At 41.8% G+C, this 17,809-nt stretch overlaps 1 protein-coding gene across 1 annotated transcript in view; it reads right to left on the reverse strand.

Moving 5' to 3' along the window:
* ahr2 (aryl hydrocarbon receptor 2) overlaps window positions 1-11,696 on the reverse strand; it is a 66,986-nt gene extending 55,290 nt beyond the window's left edge. Inside the window, exon 1 of the mRNA XM_035408470.1 lies at window positions 11,292-11,696. Coding sequence (XP_035264361.1) covers window positions 11,292-11,350 — 59 coding nt within the window. The 5' untranslated portion in view covers window positions 11,351-11,696. The remainder of the gene's footprint in view (window positions 1-11,291) is intronic.
* Between the last annotated feature and the right edge of the window lie 6,113 nt (window positions 11,697-17,809).

Consider the following 17,809-nt stretch of genomic DNA (forward strand, 5'->3'; position numbering starts at 1 on the left):
GCACTGTGCAGTGTAGTCTCTGAAACAGCCCAGACCACAGGTAAGTAAACCGAGCGGAATCTGTGCCAGGAGCCGATGACCTCACTCAGGTTTGTTTGGAATGTGCGTGGGGCTGAGGAAGATCAGGGCAACCCGAGATGATTCACAAGGCGCGTAAAAGGTCAGTCGGGCGGCAGACTAAAGGCGGTCCCGGTGATTTAGTGCGGCGGCGGTGGTGGCGGAGTTATCTGGGCCGTGCTCCGATGTCGTCCCTCTCCTCTGCGGTGCGGAGCAGGCCGACCCCTGACCTCCGAGTCCCGTAAACTGCGGGGAGATGCTTCAGCCGCTCAGAGCACCTGTTGCTTCTGCAGCCCCAGCTGTCGGGTCGTAATAGACTTACAGACATAGACATGTCTACCGCCCTGGTGCGGGCGAGCAGGGAGGTACGGAGCTGCTCTGCTGAAAATTATGATCAAAGCAACTGCATCTAAAATGACTCAAATTTGGTATCGTATAATCCTATCGATTTAAGATATTCAAATTAAACTTCACCTATTGCACTCAAAAATATCTCTGAGTAGCACGGTAGCAAATATGTTTAGGTAGCAACACACAAAAATCCTATCTATTTCACTTAAGACTGCGCTTAGGAGTGGTGGAATGTCAGAGATAGGTCAGAGCTCAGCAAAGCTAAGCAACACTGAACTACCGAAATCGCTACTCGCAAAGCTAACGCTATAGGCTGAGACCAGGTCACACGGACGAAACGTCAAACTAAAAGGATCAGGCCTGCGGGTTCGATCCTCCGCGGAGGTACAGGTTTGTCCTCTATGAAAACAGGATCATGCTTCACGCTTCACCTGAAAAGCCTCAGGAAATACACGGCAGAATGAATAGCATGTGTAATCTGAGGTATCCTACCTGGATGAGGGCACATATCTGCCAAGCAAATACATTAAGTAAATTAACAAGGACCTTAACGCCAAAAAAGCGGGTCGGCTACTCAAAGGAAAGTGTCCAGGGCCAGCGCGACCGACGGCTACAACCACGTCATCTGTGAGTTCCCATGACAACCTCGGAGGGAGTCGCAACCTGACCTCCCGTTGCTATGGAACCTAGCTGCAGGGACGGGATCTTCCTGGCTCGGGTGTGCACCCCCACTGCAGCCTCTTTGCTCTGCCCCCGAGCGAAGTTTGCAGGTACACCCCGTCCGCCCGCTGACTACTGAATTTGGAGAAATTTGTTGAAAGGCTGAGAGGCAGACGTGAGCCAGGGGAAGACGCTTCGACGTGTGGCTCAATGGATCAACTAGCAGGCGCCCGACGACCCGCGGGTGTCACTGGCGTGGGATGAGAAATGGTCATTCCAGCCAACTGGCACCCTCTCGTCCCTGGTCTGTCAGCCACAGTCTGCACTGACACGGTCTGGATTCGAAACCGCACCATGGGATCCATCATCCATGCGCCAGAATAGTGACTGAACAGATACCAGATTGTGGGGCCCATTCATTCACCAGAATGTTGCCTAAACAGACACCAGACTGTGGAGGCCATCCATACACCAAAGCAATGCCTTAACAGATATCAGATCATGGGGCCCATCCATGCACCAGAAAGTTGCCTCAACAGATAGCAGACTGTGGGGCTAATCTACACACTAGAACAGTCCCTTAACGACATAAGCTACCCAGCAGTCTTCTCATGACAGTTATGATCAAGAAAGCAGTTAAACTATGGTGAGGTGTAACCTACCATCATCATTCTGCAAAAGTGAAAACACTGTACGCTGAATCCCCCATTGAGTTTTTTGGGGGTGAACTCCATGTACGTGAAGCGGGGGGCAACAGAAGTGGGTCAGTAACTTAACTCTCTTCTTGCTTTCACTTGAAGGACTGTCCTAAGGGAATTTCAACTGCAACCAGAGACAGAACTTCAGATCCAAATTTCACTTTCCCAGAAATAAAACAAAATGACCTCACAAAGACGGCCTAAGGGGACAATAGACCGCATTCACCCCGTTTCATCGTCGACCTCAAACTTCGCTCTGCACTGTTTTAGTGTGCACCAGAATGCCTCCGTTGTTGCCGTGCCCGTGGGTTGACCTCATTGTTTATTTACTCAGGAATGCGTGTTGTTTATGTGGCTTAAATCCTAAGACCCTGAGCTTACAGAAAATAAGACCGTGGTGAAATTGCAATGGAGGAAGGTGGATTGTCCATTGTTCTGTCTCTTCGATATGGGTGGTAGAACACTGCAGGCCATCTTAGCGGTGACACGTATCAACTGTTTTGGCTGGGTCCAGTTCTCTTGCGATGATCAAAACATGCAAAGTTAGGCACAATGTAACAGTGTTGGAGGTCTAGTGAACCAGTTATACGCAGTACTATCAAGGTATTATGGGACAGTAAAGCATGATAAAGCAGAAAACCTTCATTACTAATGGTCAACATACATGTGTAAATTAACCATACGAATGCCACTAATCCAAATGCTTCTTTTTCAGAATTACAAAACACTATCAAGGTCTCTATCGTATTTCAATCAACCAAGTTCAAAAAACCACTGTTATCTGTTGGGACAGTCATTTTGAAACTAACCCTGCCCATGCTTAGTTTGTAATTTAGCATTTTGAGATGATCGGCTCATTCACAGCCTGTGTGTGGGGTACTGCCACCTTATAGCCTGCTTCTCACTTTTACTCAGCATAATGAAAGGTAACCACACGGCAGTCATCTGCAGAATTATTTACCCGAGGCGTGTTTGAACATGCAGAGCCATCTGTTATCTGCCCTCAAACTGGCTTTACGTCTTTAAGCCTCTATGCAGTCATTTTGCTTGGGATGTCTTATTTCACAGGCTGGGGCAGTCCCAAACAGATTCCCACCAATCTCTGACACCGACACTGAGTGAGGTAATAGAGAAGGGAGCGGGACAAGATTCTTATTAGTTTCTTTAAGCAAATCTTTGCAGAACTGCCAAGCAAATGACAAGTTTGAATGCACTCAAAACACGTACTGCAAGGCACGGACGAGGCTGGCACCTTTTTTCAGAAAAGAACAGAAATTTTCATTTCAGTTTCTCCCCCCTACTTTCTACCTTATGTCGAGAAAGGCTGTTTGTTTTTCTGTTTAGCTACACTCTAGTTTTCCGTTTATAGCCTACGGAATGCGAGCCAATTTAAACACGACTGCCTTTTCAGAACAGTCCAGGAGGGAGCCTCTTGTAAATGACAAGTTTGGCAGACAGTTCCATCCATAGACCAGAAACTGCACAGAAAACAACAGTGTGGACTCAGTGGCTTGCCCTCCTGTAAAAGGCAGTGAAGTGGGCCTTTCAGAAGTGCTATTCAGAACGAAAATGGCCCAGATTACCTTGAAACCGCCAGCTTCTCAGGGACGACAGTAAAAGCAACAGGAAAGAAAAGAGCGAACGAAATGAGACATGCTCCACTGCAGCGCTTCAAAAAGACTAGCTGGTACAGATATGGTAGTTTTCAAACACCAATGATGATTCAGGGCTGTATTTCTGTAGCCAAGGGGGCTAGCTGTGTACAATGTTTTTTTCATAAGCTGCTGCTTTAATGAATTTGGCTGTTGATTGAATGCTGATTTAGATTTGAAATCTAAAGATATCTGCATTGTAAAATGTCTGTTCTGTTGCAATGTAGCCTAACCCACATCTTTCATTTAATATAGGATATTTTAACAGAGGTTTCGCTATACCTTACACATACAATCTACTATATTATGTTTTTATGTTGAATGTGTACACATTAAATGGACGACTAAAGAACAATGAATAGCCTACATGTATACATTTAGGAACTACCTCCAATTTGAACTTTAATTAGGCCTAACGCAAGCATACTTCCTATACACCTGCACTTAACAGAGCAGAACTCTCCGAAAACTGTGATTATCACCTGAAATGCACCTAATTGGCTGAGCCCAGCTGGAAATAAAACCAGGACACATGGTGGACCGTCATGGCCCGGACAGAAAGGCATTAGGCCTATTTTAAGATGGGGTTTGGCTGCAAGGATGAAGCCAAGCACTGAAGCCTTTTCTAGGCACTAAGTTCACTCTGTTTGGGGGTACTCCATCTGAAATGTCTAGTTAAATTACTCTGGTTACCATTTATACACGCACGCAAACACACACACAGGCGTACAATTAGGAAGGGGATCATGGTGGCATTTGGTTGCCATCACTGGTGTTGCCGAAGTCATCACCTTAACTAATGTCCAACACGCATGGGTTAATGAATTCTCTTTGGTGCATTGTATCAAAATTTAATATCCCCGTGAAGCCCGATAACACCTTTAATGATGGATTAAATGACTTGCCGAAGGCATCTTGTGACAAAGAGCACTGTACCCAGTAGTGAATTATAAATGAAAAGCACCTTTGATCATTTATGGGGCCGAGATAGGTCGCGCTCTACACAGTTCTAAAAGGGCTTTTGTTTCTCTTTGTCACCTGGGTGAATGCCGCGCTGACATGTACATCACGAGGTGAGGAAATCTGGGGCACGCTTCTAGAATGTTCCAATGTCATGCCAAACACAGCATAACAGGTGCAAGGTGTAGCAGTAGCCCCTAAATGTTTTCTGCCAACCTCTATATCAGGCCTTGACAAAGTGAGGACATTGTTCATGGTCAGACGCTTTCATAAATTTCACAAAAAGATGTCGGCCTACGGCCTTCAATATAGTAATACCGTGTTAAATGTCATTCCTGGGTTGCATACTTTTTAGGAGGTATACTGCTTTTGGACATTCACTAAACTGCTACTGCCGTCCACCCAGTTTGATTAAATGCATGCCTAATAAGATGTAATCCATAGCTGAATATGGGCCAAGAGTCTCAAAACTAACCAAATTATTCATTATTAAGAGTCTGAACAGCACGCCTCCCATAGTTAATAACACATTAAGTAAGGTAAGGTTCATGCCATAATTAGGCTAGATTAGTTTCCAAACAGGCAGTGTGGCAAAGAAAAGAGGAAGTATACACCTTGGTGCTCTAAAGGTCTTGCTGAATAAAAAGAAGGAAATGTAGTGTTCTAAAATGACACTTACAGGTGTAAATGTATTCATTGTTTAAGGACACACACATACATATGCACAGCTAGTGCTAACAACTCCATCTCACATGCATGTTGACTCCCCTCTAAACAACTGACCCAAAAATCTCAAAGCTGTTCTTTGTTCTGAGATTTCACTCAGACCAAGAAAAAACGGAAACCAAAGAATTTCCAGCAAGTTCTTGCAGCCTCGCCCACTGGTATTACCACACATCCAGGCTGTGGTAAAGATAAACTGCTGCAAGTCATACGAGTTAACATCACACTCTGAGCCAAATTCTGCTTTACTTTCTCTGTTTGACCAAAAGCAGATGTTCATAAGCTCTCCTTGTAAGCTGTTTCACATAGATTGGTGGATTGATAGGAAATCTTTGCTTACTGACATGTCAGCGGGGGAGACGACAAATTGATTGTGTTTGTGAGTGTGTGTGTGTGTGTGTGAGAGAGAGAGAGAAAGAGAGCGAGAGAGAGAATGTGTGTGTGTGTGTGTGTGAAATCTGTGAGCTGACATGATCTGTGAGGTCATATAAAGAGTTATCATCAGTGTTCATATGTATGCATGTGCGCACACGTGTTAATGTAATCTGTGTGGCAGTAGGGGGGCAGGAGGCAGGGTTAGGATAAGGTATGCAACCCCCCACACCCCCCTATCCCCACCAACCGAACCCCCAACCCCCGCTCCCCATGCACTACCACTGGATTTCTAGTTTATTAATCTCTGTGGTTCTCTGCCAAAAATACCACAACCCCCTGCTAGTGCTTTCATAATGAGCTTTTGTTAGGGGTGTAAAAGTAACTGTGCCTGAGCGCTGCCAAGTGCCAGGCTGTAATCTCACACCTGACATATCCTGGAGGCGGGGACAGCAGGAATGGGCGGAGTCCAACCCAGAAAACAAGAGGTTCTCACCTCGAGAATATCCAAGACAGCCATATGGGCCACTTAATGGGACACGGTCTCCTGCTACCATGGCAACCTCCCGTGGCAACAGTGTGCCATAGCTAGATTAGTCCGCTCAATCATCCTGGGCCCACGAGCCCCAATCTCTCCAGGGATTAATATCCAACAGGAATGTGCCACACAATAAAACTGAAAGTGAGGTCAATTCACAGCTGAGGATTCTGGGTGGTTTACTGGCACAACAACGTTTTAAATTGATATGATAAAATACCCAGGAGAGGTATTACTAATAAAATAAATCAACATGGAATTCGGTACTGTGAGGCAGGAGCAATATTGAACCCAGTGAAGTAATTTGGATCATTAAATAAATTATGCCATGTGTATGCCTGTCTATGAGCTTCACGGTGACACAGTAGCTTTCTTCTTCATCGTCATTGACTTGTCCCCGAAGTGCATTAGTGTTCATTAGGCTACAGTGTCACCCTGGAGTAGTGCTGCCGTTGCATGTTCAAATGAAAGTAATCCACTGGGCACAACACTTCTGAAACAGGCCTACACCGGTTGCCATTTTGTCAAAGTGGCATGGAAAATGATCAAGGCCAGAACCTTGGAATTCTCCATCATTGGTTGTACACCTAAAAAGAACTGTTCTGAGGACACTCAAGTGGTTCAAATCTGCATGAAAGCAAGGGAAATACACACTGTATATAATTCATAATTAAAGAGTCACATGGGTAAAAATATATGTAAGCATATACGTACTTAGATTTAAAGAGGGAAAAAAACACGTGACACAAATGTCTGGTATTAAATTCTGGTTAATCCATGCAAAAATGTAGGTAATACAGCTAGGCTATACAACACTTGATGTACTCTTATCCAGAATGACTTACAGAGGTTATATTTAACTATCTATTCGTATAGCCTGATCTTTTACAGGGGTCATTTATCAAGCCTACAATGGGCAACCTGGGAATCTAAGACTGCCACCAACAGGTTACAGCCCTGTTCTGTCATCAGGATGCTACAGCGCTAAGTTGGTTAAAGGATTTTGCATTTGTCACCTCAGTAGGCAAAAGAGAAAAGTATGTCCAATGATGTGAGTCAGATTAGCATGCCTGCGCAGCAAGCCACTGGAAAGTTCTGAAATGTCCCGATTATGAGCCAAATGAGAGTGACGACGGACCACCCGCACGCACACAGAAGCTCCCTGAGAAAAGGCTCTCATTCACAAAAAAAGGGCCATCCCTCCTGGGCTTCCCACCCTCCCATCCCATTAAGAGACCCCCCCCCCCCTCCCCCGCCGGCCTCAACTCCCACCCCCCCCCCCCACCCCACCCCACCCCACCCCACCATGCAGCTTCACCGCCTTCCCTGGCTTCCCACATGACAAAATCGCTTTGGGAAATAATAAAGACATATTTTCACAGAGCTGTGCATGGAAACCATTGGAAAATGAAGCCACTACTTGCAGAACTCTTCACATGAAGCAGGCAACGTACCAATATAATTACTCTGTAACTACTGTGCACCTAACTAGACTAGCATGCATTCCTGTTACCGTCGCTTATGCGAAACACAATGCTCGAGTGTTCCTGCTAAATATCTGAATGTCCCTGGTCCTAACTCTTATGCTTAACACCAAACAAAATCTTTGTGTAACGGCAAACGCATGTGATGAACTTCAAAACTATCTATTGAAGTACATTACAATGACACAGTTCAAGAATGTTGTGTAGTGGTTAGGAAACCGGACATGCAGGTATTGAACTCTCCGCTTCAGTAGCATGTTTGGCTCTGCGGTCATGACTTGGAGCATGAATGATTCTTCGAATCTCAGTTGTTTCACAAAAACAGCCAACTGTTTCAATAGATATAGGCTACAGTGCAGTCCATAAGTATTTGGACAGTGACACAATTTTTGTTGTTTTGGTTCTGCACTCAGACTGTGTGAAACACGGCTGCAAGTCCTACATGGAACACCCAATACGGATGTAAATATCCTCACATTGAAGCGGACGGTCTGCCCTTTAACCACATATTCACAATTTAATTTCAAGTCCAATGTGCTGGACTACAGAGCCAAAATGACAAAAATAGTGTCACTGTCCAAATACTTATGTACTGCGATGTATGTAAGCTATGACACTCACAGTGAATAAGCAAATATGGCTTATCTGGCATGAAACGTGACCAGTATTTCTCATTACCTAACAGTTACTCCGAGTGGCTCAGTGGTCTTCTTGTGCTGGTATTCATAGCACTTTTGGGAGTATCTCAAAATAGCAGGTCCATGTCGACTCAGGGGGAGTGTAGGACAAAGCGCTCAGTCCAGGGATACAATGCCGCCATTGTAGACTGACAGTAAGCGCATTATTCGGTGCTGAAGTATGACCATTACTCTTCTATTAAGGGGACCGCTCCTTCAGCCGCAAGTCAACCTGTGCCTTTGTCCGACCTGACAATAAACGTGATGGATGGATTGAGGACATATCTTTCCGATTGTTTAAAAACAAATGGACACATTTCTTTGCAAATGATGACATCAGCCAAAAGGTTGCCACCCCCACCCCCATTACTCAGGAGAAGAAATACTGGGCCTGTTTTGCAAATTATATAAAGATATAAACTCCAGCAAATCAATTATTCTGTGTGCATATGGTAGAGAAAAAGAGTGAGAGCAATAGAGAGAGAGAGATAGAGAGAGAGAGAGAGAGAGATATTTAAAGAAATCTACATCATTTGAAATTACACGGTGTGGAAATCGCTGGCACAGTAATGTCCTGCACAGACTGCATTTGCTCTCGCTCTGAATAGCTTTCTTTGTGCTGGCTGCAGACACCTCACTGTAAAGACACCCTCCAAACGCGGGCCTCCACCTCTCTGCCAACAAGGACGGTGTCCAGACACGTTACAGGGGACGACTCCGTTTATTTTGGTATTTAGGGAGATTCTGTTTAAAAAACTGTGAAGGTACAAGGGTCTGTCTTTCTTAAACGAACGGTGGTGAGGATATATACATTGCTCAGTGGGTGGGCCAGGTTAAAGGCATAAACAGGTATTGACTATGTGGCATTACTCCTTAAGCGTCTTATCGCACAAATTGTGTTTGCAAAGATACTGAATATTGGGTACATAAAATATTTCCAGTTTTGAGATGTAGGCTACTGGTTTATGCCCCTTTCTGCCAGTATGGTAGCAGTACTAAACAAACAAACAAAAAAACATATGTACCACTCAAAATATAAATATTGCTTAATAACCCTGCATTGTTTTACATAACCTCCCATTTGTATAAAAAGAGAAAAAACTGCAGGGCAATGCCCGGAAAACAAATCACTGGTCAAAGCCAAAGAACAATTGCAAACTAGGACATTCTCATTTAATATTCTAATAGATATGGTGCAACGCATCCACTTTTAAGCATTCATTGCGATTTTTACAGCTAATGTTAATGACATCTGAACTCGTGATAAAGTGTAGAAAGAAAAAAAAACGTTAACGCTCAATGTTGAAGACACGACCGTATTGCGGATATATTGAATTCCCCTCTAAGACATACGGAACATACTGTTCAGCCCCTCGTCTGAATCCCCTTTGAGACAGTGCAGGACCGTGACCTTGTAACGCATGCAAAATGCTTCGCTGCATACGGATTAATGCCATTTTTGCGCTATAGAAATTAAACCATCACAAAGATTTCCTTATACAGCTGTTTTTGGTAACTCTTGTGCGTTCTTTTTGAACGGCAATTTTCTCCAGATGGTAGGTTGCACAAACCATTAACTATTTAATTATGGATTGGTGTGACATTACAAATACAAATTAAAACTAGGTGATAATTCTAAACTACCACATTGAAAAATGATACGCATACATATACTGGGGCGAAGCATTCGGCGACTAAAAGCGCAATCTTCATTTTTATTACAATTGTTTTTAGCATTGCCTTATCACATTAAACGTATAGCACGATTTAAGCTTTTAGCGACATTATTTAAAGACAACCAATGACTTGCAGGCTACCTCATGAAACACCCAAACCGGTTAAATTTGTGGATATCCCGGGAGGGGCCGGGATCATTTTTTATACTACCACTACAAATTTAAAACATAAGAGTAACACTACTATATTCTATGCAAAATAATTTTTTCCGTGTTACCGAGATTAAGCAAAAATGGATTTCCCAACAATAATGTGTTGGATAGTCTACTCTTAAAATAAAGCCCAACACGGGGCGGCTGGAATCGAAATTCTGTTGCTTATATAGCTACGGTTGTGTAACGTGTTTGCGTGACTTAAAAATATGTTAATTTGGGGAAAAGGAAGAAAGTTTTTTTAAGTGTGTTCTCATAATGAGAAGAAACCATATATCAGATTACAATAACATAGCTCGGGCCAGCACCCCCCCGCCTCTCCCCCGCTTCCCCCCTCCCTCCTGTAAGCATCGCGTGAGAGCACCGCCAGCTCGCGACTTGATTATGATTAATGCAAGAGTACCATTTCCATGCCAGACCAAAACTATACACCAAGACCGACTCTTAAGGTAGCCTCACAAACTCCACCATACACACACTCTTACGAGCATGCGTTCAGATTTATGAAAGGACATTTGTACACAGACTAACTTCAACAAGAATAAATGCTCATCCGTACAACTGAATTGTTTCATATGCTTTTAAATAATAGTAAGCCCTATGAAATACATTAATGTTCGCTAACATAAAACTATTGTTAAAATAAAAGCGTCAACTATTAATTTTTTCGACGATCAACTGTACTATCGTTATTCTAAATTGCTATTATTGATGATAAAAACTTTTAGACTTACACTTTTAATATATTGTTTTTAAAAAAATCTATGCACGACAGTGAGCTACAACTATGCGTTAAAAACAATGACTTGTCATTGTGTAACATCAAATGCTGACTCTTAAAAACAGCTTGCGCAAGTTTTAACAAAGTTCTGCACATAAGTGAGGTCTGAACAGATAAAATAAGTGTGTAGAACCCATTGCCGTTGAAGCTTATTTAGACAATGGTTAAAACGCTCGTACTTATTTAGCTCGTCCTTACTTTTTTATTGAAACAAATGTATGTTGTAAAAAATGCTGTCACAAAACACCAAGTTCAAACAGTATTCCCGAAGCTGTTTTTGCATTCACGGTCGTGACTTTAGCTATACTTCAGAGAGTAAAGCAAGCTAGCCAGCACCTTTAACTACACCTCACCTTTCGAAAAAACTGTAAGGTGCATTCGCCGTATACCAAACCAATACAAAGATATAGGCTAGAACAATAATGTCCTTGCTTTAATAGCAAACTTACATTTTCTGTACAGGCTTCTTCCGCTTCTTTGCAGCATATACCCCCACAGGGCCCAGCATTATTATTTTCTCTTGTAAAAGTTTTCAAATGTAGCTATCTACCAAAGTCCTTCTACCCCTTGCTGGCGATTTCGAAGAAGCACGTTAAAATAAGTCCAGGGATATAACGTTCGTTCATAAAATCCTCAGAGATTGAGATGGTTGACAGGCACAGTCAGTGAGAAACTGCCATATCCAAGGTTTCAGGATAGACTCTGCCCGATACACGGATAAATCCAGGACTGCTGGAAGGTTAAAAGTTTTGGAAAGTTTTCCGCTCCACAGCGGATAGCAATGGCGTGATCAGAGCAAATTTTCCTTCTTCCTTTCAATTTTTTTAAGCTGTCACTCTCTACTGCCCCCAAACAAACTGTACTCGAGATCTTGTTTCAGAGCGTAACAACCAACCAGGACATGTCTAACAGAAAGAACGTCGGAGAAGGTTTGAGTGACCCACTATTATTGGACCAAATGTTCAGGAAATCGCGCACATAAAAATACTGTCTTAAGGTGGACTGGACCGAAAACGAGTTGGATTTTTGAGTTCATGGCTGAAGTGTATTTACAGCAAGACGGTCAAATGCACATCAGTGAAACAGAAGTCATTATAAAGAATACGTTCAAAGCGAGAGTGCTACTCGAAACTATAATGATGCGAAATCAATGTATTTTTACACAGACATATACTAGTGTAAATATCTATCCCTTGCGCGACTTCTCACATGGTTACGTGGGTCAGCTGGGTTTAAAAACTCATTGCTTACAGCGACGTGCTGTAGTGTGAATAAAACGTGTAGCCAACTACTGTGAGAGTATGAAACGGACGCGTGCCAACTTTTATTTCAGAATGCAAAGGGTTGTCAACTTTTTGAAGTTGTAATGATAATAATAATAATAATAATAATAATAATAATTTATTATATACAATTATCCAATTTCTGCTTCTTTCTTTCATCAAAAGACTGTTATTTGGTTTCATCATGTAGAAATCACACAATCACTGCATGTTTTATACATGGATGTGTCAGTGACTAGTGTTCACGGAACACAATACGGACAGAACTACAGAGGCTAGACTGCAGTATTCAAACCATTAGTTTGCTGCAACAGCATGATAGCCAGGTTACAGTTTGGTAAGAATTACCTAAAATAGCTTGCAGAGTTCTGGAAAAAGGTCTTGTGGACAGATGAGACCAAGATTCACATGCATCAGAATGATGGCAAGAGCAAAGTGTGGAGGCCAAAAGGAACTGTCCAAAGCACTCCTACCAGCTGGGAACCATGGTTTTGAGGGCGTTATGGTTTGGGCATGTATGGCTGCCAAAACAAGCCCCACTTCTATCGCTTTTATTAAATCAGGTTACGGTATTTTTGTGGCTTTACAGTATGTTTCCCTTCTTAGGGTTTGCTATGCATATATTAAGGGTTTGTATTTTGGCCCTTGATTAGCATAGTTAACTTTAGCATGTATGCTTTAGTGATGTTGCACATATGCCCGTTGCTCTGGGAATGTTGTTAGCCTGGTCTGGAGCTGGGGGTGTGGGGCGGAGGGCAAGGGAGCTAAGATGAAGTCTGAAGAGATGGGTCCTCATCCCATCTCCCGGCCGAAATGGCCAATGACTCTGACTCTGCTGTTCTGACCACTGCGCAATGTTCACTCCGCTGCTGAGGGGCCAGTAAAGGCAGGCACTCTGCCTGGGAGAAACAACCACACAGGAAAGGGAGAGCCAGTTACTCTGTGGTTGAGGAACAGAGAGATCAGGCTGGGGGTGGGGGGGTGGGGGGGTGGTGGCGGGGGGTGAAGGAGGGGTAGTGTTGCCACACAATACTGCCAATATTCTCTACCAGCATTCCTCTCTGCAAACAGTAATGTTTATTTAAAGACCATTTCAACACTTCCTCATAGCAACTGTCGTTTACATGTACCTGTACTTCTTGCAAAAAGTGCAGCAACAGCTCAAACCTTAGAATTCCACTGTATGCTTGCTCTCTCAATCCTTTTCCAAGAAAGAGAATCATGTTCACTGATTTGAGTATTTCTCTGGAGGTTGACTGACTAACAGTTGTCCCAAACATTCATTTATCATCTGCTGCACTTTCAGATGCATAATAGGATATGAATTGCCCTCCGGGTCTATCAGCTGGAAATGCATGTAATCACTTCCTTTACAATTGAACAAAAAAGACAACTGTCAGAATTTGCGGACGTGCTCACTGTTGCATTGTGTCAGACACCTGCTTTTCAAGTCTTTCTTCCTTCTTACCTGTGTAATTTCCTCCTGACCTTTTATTTATGTAAGCTACAAGCTTGTGTTTAGAGGCGGTACACAATGAGCATGCTCCCAAAGCCTTCTGGGTAACGCAGTTTTTCATGATTACTGTTCCTAACACTGAGCTGCAAGCACAGTCTGGGAATGCTGCAGAGCCCAGTTAATGGAAATGCACTTGCTTTTAAATCAGGCTTTTATACGAAAGATTACATATTAAAATCTAAAATATTATCCAAATATTCAAATATAAAGCAGCAGGTAAATGCCAGACACTTAAATTGCTTTTGTTCCATTGTGGGTCCAAAAGTTGCCAGATATTTTTAAAAATAAACTAAAAAAGAGTGGTAATAAAATAATATATGAGTATCTTTGATCAATATTGTACATTTTTTCAAAGGTATAGCCCTTTAACATTCAAGTTCATTTCTATTGACGATAGAAAGTCAGGAGTTGTGCCTGGAACCATTGTTATACTTCATGAAAAAAAAAATTATTCCAGGTAGGGTTTTTTTTTGTCAAAGACCAGAACTGGGGTGGATTTAGGCTTGGTTAGTATCTGTTTTCCAGTACTCTCAAGGAAAGGGCAAGTCACTGCTGGATGTGGTCTTGGTGAGCCAGCAGGGAGAACTATTCTCTCTGCCTTTTGTCTTCTCTGTCTTCCCTGCTTTGTTGTGAATCTCAACTGACGTTGTTGACTAAACAAATATGTCAAGTATGACCACACATCTCTATTACAGATTTTTCAAGGGGAAACTCAACACAGACTGTTTTATGTCAGAAATGTATGGCAGAATATGCTATTTGTTTGGCTGTATGCTGTAAGGCAGTGGTTTGTAAGCAGAATATTACATATTGCATTCTTGGTGTGTCTCTGCTATACCTTTCAGTGAAGGATTGCACTGTGTTTAATGCACACCACTTGAATAGCCAGTTATATAACTGATTACTATACAAATGTATAAATCTGTATAGCTGCAATGGATAAAGGTGTCTATCCAACAAGCAATAAAAAGCATATATTCATTGTAAATGTCAGATTTTCCCCCCACTGCAATTTAATGTTTACAGCTACTCCAAATTACTGCAATTAGTGCACACATATGATTTATTTATTTAAACCATTCACCAAAAATACAGTGTCCTCCACTATAACATGAAACATTCACAATATTATGAGCCGTATTTTGTTTAAGACAAAGATATATTTTTTCTTCATTTGGCTCTGTACTCCACAATTTTAGATTTGCTATAAAACAATTAACCTCTGGTTGAAGTACAGATTCTCAGCTGTTATCACAGCAAATTTTTATACATTTTGATTTCATCATGTAGAAATTACAGCACTTTTATACATAGCCCCCCATTTCAGGGCACCATAACGTTTGCGACAAATGGCTTCACAGGTGTTTCTGAATAGTCATAGTGTTTAATTGCTTCTTTAGTGCAGGTATATGAGAGCCTTCAGTATCTAGTCTTGATTTTAGACTTTTGTTTGCCTTTTGAGACTGTTATTGATGTTTCTCAACATGAGGACCAGAGTTATGCCTAGAAATTAAGGAAGCCATTGTGACATAGGCCAAACCTTATGCTTACCAAAATCATCTGTTTGGAACAACATTAAGAGGAAAGAAAACTCTGGTGAGCTCAGTAATTACAAAGGGCCTGGTAGGCCAAGGAGGACCTCTATAGTTGATGACTGAAATATTCTCAGAATAATGAAGAAAAACCCCCAAACACCTGTTCGACATCTAAGATTGGTGCTCTTCTGCTGAGCCAGGCATCGCAATTTCACGAAAAAAAAAATTCCCCTCTTAAAAACTGAAATAACAGCTATAATCACTGATCTGTTTAATAGTTGAGTTGGACTATACCTTGAAAAGCCCCTTTAACAAAAATTTGCTTCTGAGTATTCAAAAGTCCCAAAGCCGCAAACCAATAGATGAACTTGCGAACAATTGCAAGCATTTGAAAAAAACATAATTGTTCTAGCATGCATGTGGCCCTTGGCTTTGGAGAAGAAGAAAAACAGTGGAGAACAGTTTACATTTTTTCTTGTGGCTTTTGCCACAGTTTCTCTATGAAATAAACACAAAAAAATCACAAATTTTCAGCTGGCCTGGCTTGAGAGGAGGTATGCCAACAATCAGGGAACTGAATAAAAAGACAAGCAATTCAAAATCATAGAGTTAGGTGAGTTATACACATCATGACTGACATGCTGTTACCTGTATGTCATATAATAATCGGTAATTTCCATTAATGTTTTTGATTGGGTTGATAAGGCTAGCTCAGAGACCAGCTTACAAGAAGCTATGTGTTTTAACTGAAACCACACAGTTCTTGCCCTCATTTAAAAGATTTTTCATACAAAAAAATTCCACAGCCACTCTTTCATTAACTGCCCATCGATTCACTGCAGTTTCAGGGAAGATGCCTCTGGTTTATTTGCCAAATTTCTGTATTCTGTATAGCTAATTATTTAAGATAAAAACATCCTAATTACTCCCCAGAAGTTACCTTATTAACATCTTTGGACATCATTTTTGAATGCGATTTCCAAGCCAAATTAAATGTCATTTTTTGTGCATATTTTCCCTGCAATGCTCACTGACAATTTGGGAGAAGTAAGATTGGGGCTATATAACTGAGGAATGAACATTCACAGCTAGTGCAAATGCCTGGTGGACTAAAGCAGGGCTGCCCAACTCTGTTCCTGGAGATCTAGTATCCTGTAGGTTTCCATTGCATCCCTAAATTTGCACACCTGATTCTACTAATTAGCAGCTCTACGAGATCTCTAGCTGTTGAATTATGTGTGCTTTATTTGGGTCGAGTAATGAAGGTAGATCTCCAGGAACAGGGTTGGGCAGCCCTGGATTAAAGGACAGCCATCTTGTGTGATAAATTTGGGTTAGGGTTAGGGTTAGGGTTAACCCAACTGACTGAGCAGTGAAAAACCCCTCCCTGAGTGGCAATCTGCCATGATCATTCATGTGATATATATCATAATTACATTGACAGATGCATGGATGGATGTGCATGAGATGAACTTTTTTGGACATAAGGAGGAAGAATGATTTTGAGGGAGTGTTAGATCAAGTTGCCTGTGCATAGATCAAGTGCATTGTCCTCAAATAGGAGTTAAGAATTTAGGCAAACATTCAGCTATTCCTGCAGTATACATTTCCTTCCTTTTAACGTCTAACTGCAGAGGTGGTTCGAAACAAGATCCTCTTATCATTAGGAAAGATCTTGATGACACATTTTTCTGGTGTGCTGATCTACAGTATGGCCAAATCATGTGACACAGTGTCAGTGATTCAGCACTGACAAAAAAGGGAAAAATGAATGCAAACTCCTGAACACATTGCTCAACAGAGAATCATTGCATATTTAACCAAATTAAGGTTAAAACAAATGCTTTGGTGATATGAAAGGGAAGCAAAAAGGCTGTACGCCATGTAGAATCATAACTATGAAACCTTATTATCCCTTACAAATAGAATACAGTAATTAGGGTAGTTAATGGCATAATATGCTTGTAATGTTTTGTTTTTATTTGCAGAGATTCTGTTTATAATTTATTGTTGAAAGCATTAGCTATGAAAACTGCTAGCTCTTACAGAGGGAAAATGTCTGCGCTGTAGTGCATAATTACACAATTTTCCCTACAGAAACAAAGTGACTCAGCATGCTTGAGGCATTATTCATGAATGAATCATATGTGGATCCAGATGCATGTCATGCAGTTAAAGGTTATTTCTTATGAGCAATACCTGAGGAAAAAACCCATTGCTTGTGAATCCATAAACTACCGTTCCACAGCAAGAGCTGTGCCGTTCTCACATCAAACTAGAAGAGTGCACTCAGTAGAGTGCAGATCTCCACCAAGCGTGTTAGCTTTGCTGATGCAACAATAGAGGCTACACAATCAATGCAACCAGACAAATACAATATTACAAGTTTTTACTGTGTGCCACTGAAAATCCCAAAAATGCTGATTCAGTGAAGTAACGCTAAGGGTGGTGACATGTTAGCTAATTTCATTCATATCAGCCACAACGTGTTAGACAGAGCTACCATTGACGTTATACTCTGGCACTTTCGTTTCAAATCCGGACAGGAACAATCTGGACGGGAACAATTCCAAAAGACCAGCAATGTAAAATATCAATTTCAATGTGAAAACGCCAACAAAATAATTGCCACA

This window comes from Anguilla anguilla, chromosome 3 (assembly GCF_013347855.1).
Source record: "Anguilla anguilla isolate fAngAng1 chromosome 3, fAngAng1.pri, whole genome shotgun sequence".
NCBI classification, from domain to species: Eukaryota; Metazoa; Chordata; class Actinopteri; order Anguilliformes; family Anguillidae; genus Anguilla; species Anguilla anguilla.